Here is a 5,873-nt window from a genome sequence, read left to right as displayed (position 1 = left end):
TCAATTGATAGACCGCAGTTGTGATTGTTTTAACTACTGAAGCATAAAACGAGGTTTCCTGTAGTTATTTACTTACGATGTTACAACAACAAACTTATTTGGTTGCATTGTACTAGCAACTAGCTTTAAACATCTTGTTTTTTGGTCACTCATGACCCGTCCTGCAGATACTTTATCACCACGGTCTGCCGGTCCCGTGCCCATTGGCGAACAACCGCAACGCGGTGGTGATGAGTTTCTTGGCGGACACGGTACCCCTTTGCAAGGTCCTACCCACCACTCTCCGCGCCGATGACGCCATCCTTGCCAGCGCGCTCTACACCCAGGCTGCGGACATCCTTTCCACTATTACTCGCAACGGTCTAATTCATGGTGACTTCAACGAGTTTAACCTTCTCGTACATGGATTGGTGAAAAATGATGGTGAAGAAGTTGAGACGGATGCAACGATAACGACAAAGATAGCGATAGAAGCAAAGCTAATTCTCATTGATTTTCCTCAGATGATCAGTCGCGATCACCGGACCGCTCAGGAGTATGTGGGTTCTGTTTGGTGTTCACTATGCTCAGCTTAACTTCGTCGACTATCCAAAAACGAACTACATAGTTTGTCTTCCAGTATAACAACGGTTAAAATGGAATTTCTTCAGGTGGCTCTGGCAGTTATGTACTATCTTTTGATTCCTTATACGATTTGTGCAGTACTACTTTTTCAGTGAATGCTTGGCTTTGTTACATGTAACAACTTATCATAAACGCAAAATTTTCGTCATAATCTTTGTAGATAATACGTCTTGCTGTAGGCGCTTTTATTAACGGTCAAGTTTCTTAAAGCGGGTTTTTATCGTGCCTTAGAATTCCAATATATGGTGCTCTTGATAAACTCGTCGAAGCGGATTTGGCAGCTCTAGTGGAATTACCAATTTATTGTCTCCTTTGCATATTTCCCTTTCCGACTGGGAGGTCAAACGTTGTACCCCATCAGAAACAACTATGCCTCAGGCTGCGTATCTTCAAGTCGGACAACCTTGTCTGAGGATTGAATTTGTTCCCAAACTTTATCTACAGAAGATCTGAACATACTGTTTTCGGGTCAGGGCTCAGAGCTAATAAATTGAATGTGTGAATTTTTAGGACATATGAACGGGATTTGAATGGGATTGTCAATTTCTTCAGTAGATTCCTAGAAATTCCTCCGACGGATGTCCCTCCCCGCTCCCTCGCTGATGTCCCGTAAGCCAATATTATTCTCCGGGTTTTCATTGTGTTGGGTACCCGTTTCAGCCTTTACCTTTTCTATTGCTATCTCCGCGCAATTTAAACGTACTCATTATTTCGACTTTTCAGAAGTTCAAAACCATGTTTCTTAGTAGATCAACTAGAAAAACGTACAAATGTTGAAGCGTAAACGCTTACCCAGGGTATGATTTAGAGCTTTTTCCCCGCTTAATGGTAAACTGGGTGAAATTAGATGGATTATCTCAGAGTAACTCATTCAACCTTAGAATATCATACGCCCCATTATTAGTCCTAATTTTTTGAGGAGTGATCAAGGTACTGGGCTTTGGACTCATCTGGTTGTTTGGGGTGGTAAATATGCCGTCATTGGTCACGAGGTGTAAATTCTCTAGAAGCCTCGATCCTCGATTTGTTCACCAACAAACTGTTCTTGCTCCATTGTATTTCTTACATTTAAATCATGATATACAAACTAACTTATTTCGGGAATCAAACCTACTGTCCCAACTGGAGTTTAGCTTTTCTTTGTTATCGGGTTCAGGACCTCACTACATCTCGAAAACCACCGATAATTTGAGGATCACGTATTCAGCAACAAAGCAGAGGCGTAATTAAGGGGTAAATAGGGTCTTAGAGCGACACGTTCATTTCCTACTATCAAGAAGTGAGGTGGTACTACTTCACGCTGTTAGGCGAATGAGAAAACAATGTTCCCATTTTTTCCACCAGTCGAACTGGAAATATGGATGTGGAGCTAAAGGCTCCAGGCTACCCCAACCAAAAGCCTCAAAAAAAGACCGAGAGTGGCCTCCGTCGAGGGCGCATAGACGATTCAGAGCTCCTTGTTGGCACAGTTGCGGCTCTCGCTCTCAGCAGTGATGACGACAGTGCTTCAGAAACGGACACAAACGAGGAGCAAGACGTGAGTGACGAAGACATCCATGACAGCGAGGAGGCCCTAACTTCCCACATTTCTCAAACATCTCAATCAGATGAGGGCGAGGGAAACGAGGATGAATTTGTGAAGGAAAACACCACCATCAATACTAGCTTCGTCAAGGTACGTGATTTTATTTTACTCCTATTGAGGCCTTGGATCTCTCCATGATTAATGGAAGAATATTCATACATTTTGCTAGGGAAGGAAGGCCACCTCCCCAATGGTAATCAGTCGCGAAGAAGTGAGAGAACGAAGGAAGCGGGAAGGGAGAAAACGGATTCAGAATGAGTTCCGCCTGAGGATTAAGCGCCAGCAGCGCGCCAGTGTCAAAAGCAAGGGTCGAGCAGAGATAGCAGCCGAGACGCGCCTTTTTATCCAATAAGCAACCACATACTTTTTTGCATCTCCCATCTCATCGTTTTTTATCTGTTGCTCACGGGATTGGAAATATGAGTTTTATTGGAATGAATCTACTTTCATAGATTGTAGTCGTTCGACAATAGCAACCACCTAGGGCATGGTTGTAGTGGTGCGTTCAATACATCTTGCCATTGCATCCGCCCATGAAGCGCCCGTCAGTTTGACGCGTCCGCGCAGAGTGCGCACTCTCCAGAGGGTCTCGCAATCCGTCTCAGGATTGTTAAAGTTAGCTAAAGTGGAGGTAGAGAACCTCAGAGACTACTATGATAGGTTGGTCTAATGGGCGTAAGTTGGGGTAAGATCTCACCGCAGAAGGTTTGTGCCTCCGCAACTTCACCAAGCTCCCAGTTGTCGAGACTATCAGGATAAAGGGCGTCTCGGTCGATATGAATTTGAGGAGCCTGAACTTCTACAGCACCGGAAATTTTTCCACCAACCGTGGAGAGTGGAAGGCTTAGTTCTACGTTGCCTTCGGCGACATCGATTTCTAGAAGCGGGCAGGGGCCACCTATGTGTACGGCGACGTTACCAAACCGCTGACGTAAGTAGAGAGAGCCCTCAAAACTGCCTGGAGGGAAAGAAAGTAAGGATTGCGTTTATCTTTCGTCGAGGAGGGCTTTGATAGGGGGGGGGGGGGGTAATGCACCACACCAATATTGAGGTCGGCATCACCGGCGATTTCAATGGTAATGGCGCCACGCAGTGTTCCGAAGTAGACGCTGAGCGGAGGTAATTCGACTGGTGTGACTCCATCTGGAGGTTCTTCTGGAGTGATCCAACTGAGATTCATTGTGTCACAGTAAGCGGAATGGACAGCGAGGTTGGTCCCGCCGAAAAGAATTCCGATCGACTGACCGGTGATATTGTCAGCAGTGAAGGACTAGAGTGCGGAAGCGCCGTCAGAATCATACAAAAAAAGAGTAAAGATAAGCATTAGAAAGCACGATGTACACCGTTCGTAACGAGATCAAAGTTTCCCTCCAGATGCCCCGAACCAACTACATTTCCGTCCGATTTGATGGAAAAATCAGACAGCTATAACAAATTTAGCCCAACTAACACAACTTACTTTCAGTTTTGCATAGCTAACGGGACCAAATGACTTAATCAGGGCTTTTAGACCCTCATAATTTACAAGAGAGACGTGATCACAGCTGCTCTGGATTATCTCGACATCTACAAAGAAACTATTAAAATCCACAGTTATTTAACCTCGCATCGCGGGAACTCGTATTTTATTAATGTAGTCTTTTGAAGGACGTGATTCAGTTGTTTGAGTAATTTTCCAACCATCATCAACTCGAAACACCGAGGAGTCAGGTAATAGGACGGAGCTGCGTTCAGCTTCATACGCTGGAAGGCTCGAAACCTCTAATGGAGACGCGCTTTTAATTAGGAGCTTTGAATGAGGTTTAACATCCTGGTACAATGTACGCTTGGTATGCAGAAAAATGGAGCGCAAAAACCCGACTCGATTGTACATCTTTAGATACTCAAGGGGCCGGGCAGTTAAACAATGAATACAAATAAAACGTAGTAGGCGTAGTCAAACAGACTAGAAAAGCAAAAAATTTCAATTATGTAACTTTTAATCCTAGTTTACACACATACTCTTGAGTATCTTAAGTAGGAGGTGGGTGCTTTGTAATTAGCATAAAGAAAACTGAAGATTGCATTTCATTTAAGTATACTTGCCACGAACTTACTTATGCCTAGGAAGATAAGAAAAAGCTAAAGTGCAATTTTCAGAAGAAGCAATATAGCTTGGCTTTTTAAGGCAGTGTGCTTAAACACTCATTTATTCGTACTTTACTCTTTGATAAATAATTGGTGCAGGAAAATGGTTTCATGCAAATTCAACAAGGAATCTGTCGGGGATGCTTGATTTCGCAACACACCAACACAAATTGTATATCGCCACCTTTTTTATTGCGGAGCCTAGTTTCATATCGGGGGCGCAGAAATCTCGGCCCTCCAAGTAATTGTTGAAGACGCAAGGAGGTCTAAATACAATATTTTTGCCATTATTGTGCGCAAGCTATGAGAGCTCATAGCCTTAGAAAGTAAGCCATATCACCTGGGTGGAAACCCACGATGGCTGCCAAACCCAGATACGTATGAGTAATGTCGCGGTGACTATAACGTTTTGCCCATAATGAGTTTACCTATGACCCGCTATCAACAGCGAGACATAAATTATATTGATGCTATGGGCTCGCAACATAGAGCAAAAGGTGCCTAATTAGAGTAGCACAAACGGTATTTTGCTTGGTGTTCCTGAATACCACGCTGTTTGCAAGACGAACACCATTGGGAAGGACTGATCTGGGAGACACTGCTAGAAGCAGGGTACATATTCTTTGTGCCAGTGGCCCTTTATGGTGTCACCTACCAGAAAGATCTATGAGAAATAAAGATAGTAGGTTCTCAGGCAAAGGCATAGATCCTTGCGCTTAGAAATCTATAGTGAAAATTTTCTCTAATTTTGCTTCTGGTTTGCTAGGACTTGGTCCTCCTCCTTTGGCGGTTATTGTGTGAAACTCGAAATTGAGACACTGCCAAAAGTTGTTGCAAGTGCAGCCATCCACAGCACATGCCTTCTGTGGCGTTTAACCTTGGCAATCAGAAAACGGAATCTAGTGGGTAGGGTTTGCTCATCGCAGCCTCCAATGTAGCTCCCTCATTCATCCATGAATCCGTAACAGTCCATATTATAGTGGAAAAGTTATCTGCACCTGTTGTATGGGGGGGATAGAAAGCTATATACATGGATGGGCGGCTATGCCATTGAGATGGAGGTAGAATCTGCGAGAACTGAAAGACTCGCGAATTTAACTATTCATTCCCACAATTTTCCTTTTTTTAATTACAATACACCAATAAATGATGTTATTGAATACATTTTTTATTTGTGCCTTTGTTGAACCAAAAATAGTCTTGAAAAACAACAGATGAATACTGTAGGCCACGGATAATGTATTTTCAAATAGACATAAATAAGGTGCTAGGGACAAAATTTCATGAACAGATAAATATTGGAAACTATTCACTGTGTCATTAATTCTTAGAGTTATGTTGCTTAAAGATGATGTAAATGATCTTAAAAACTTATTCTTGTTTGATAATAAGCACTTGGGTTTTATAAAACGCATATTTAGTTAGGGTAAAGAGAGAATATTATTGTCATTATTATTTTAAACTGGGTAGTCAAGCATGCGGCCAAAAATCAAATAAGCGTAGAGCCATGAAACATCCTAAAGCCTAGGGAAGACAT

The 5,873-nt window shown here is 42.9% G+C and overlaps 2 protein-coding genes across 2 annotated transcripts; one reads left to right on the top strand and one right to left on the bottom strand. All coding sequences in view use genetic code 11, as the record gives it.

Moving 5' to 3' along the window:
• Window positions 1-230: 230 nt before the first annotated feature.
• Window positions 231-2,561, top strand: EGR_00617 (Serine/threonine-protein kinase rio2; the record flags this gene model as incomplete). Its single annotated transcript, XM_024489866.1, has 4 exons — window positions 231-535; window positions 1,135-1,233; window positions 1,969-2,299; window positions 2,379-2,561. The coding sequence occupies 4 exons, from the start codon at window positions 231-233 to the stop codon at window positions 2,559-2,561; spliced, it is 918 nt and encodes a 305-aa protein (XP_024355863.1).
• A 128-nt stretch (window positions 2,562-2,689) lies between these two features.
• Window positions 2,690-4,082, bottom strand: EGR_00616 (hypothetical protein; the record flags this gene model as incomplete). The annotated part of the gene is made up of 6 exons (XM_024489865.1): window positions 2,690-2,829; window positions 2,907-3,167; window positions 3,251-3,479; window positions 3,551-3,634; window positions 3,669-3,775; window positions 3,812-4,082. The coding sequence occupies 6 exons, from the start codon at window positions 4,080-4,082 to the stop codon at window positions 2,690-2,692; spliced, it is 1,092 nt and encodes a 363-aa protein (XP_024355862.1).
• Between the last annotated feature and the right edge of the window lie 1,791 nt (window positions 4,083-5,873).

Source organism: Echinococcus granulosus (assembly GCF_000524195.1).
Source record: "Echinococcus granulosus chromosome Unknown EG_S00002, whole genome shotgun sequence".
NCBI lineage: Eukaryota > Metazoa > Platyhelminthes > Cestoda > Cyclophyllidea > Taeniidae > Echinococcus > Echinococcus granulosus.
Note: the sequence above shows the minus strand (reverse complement) of the source record. Positions and strands in the feature narration are given on the sequence as shown.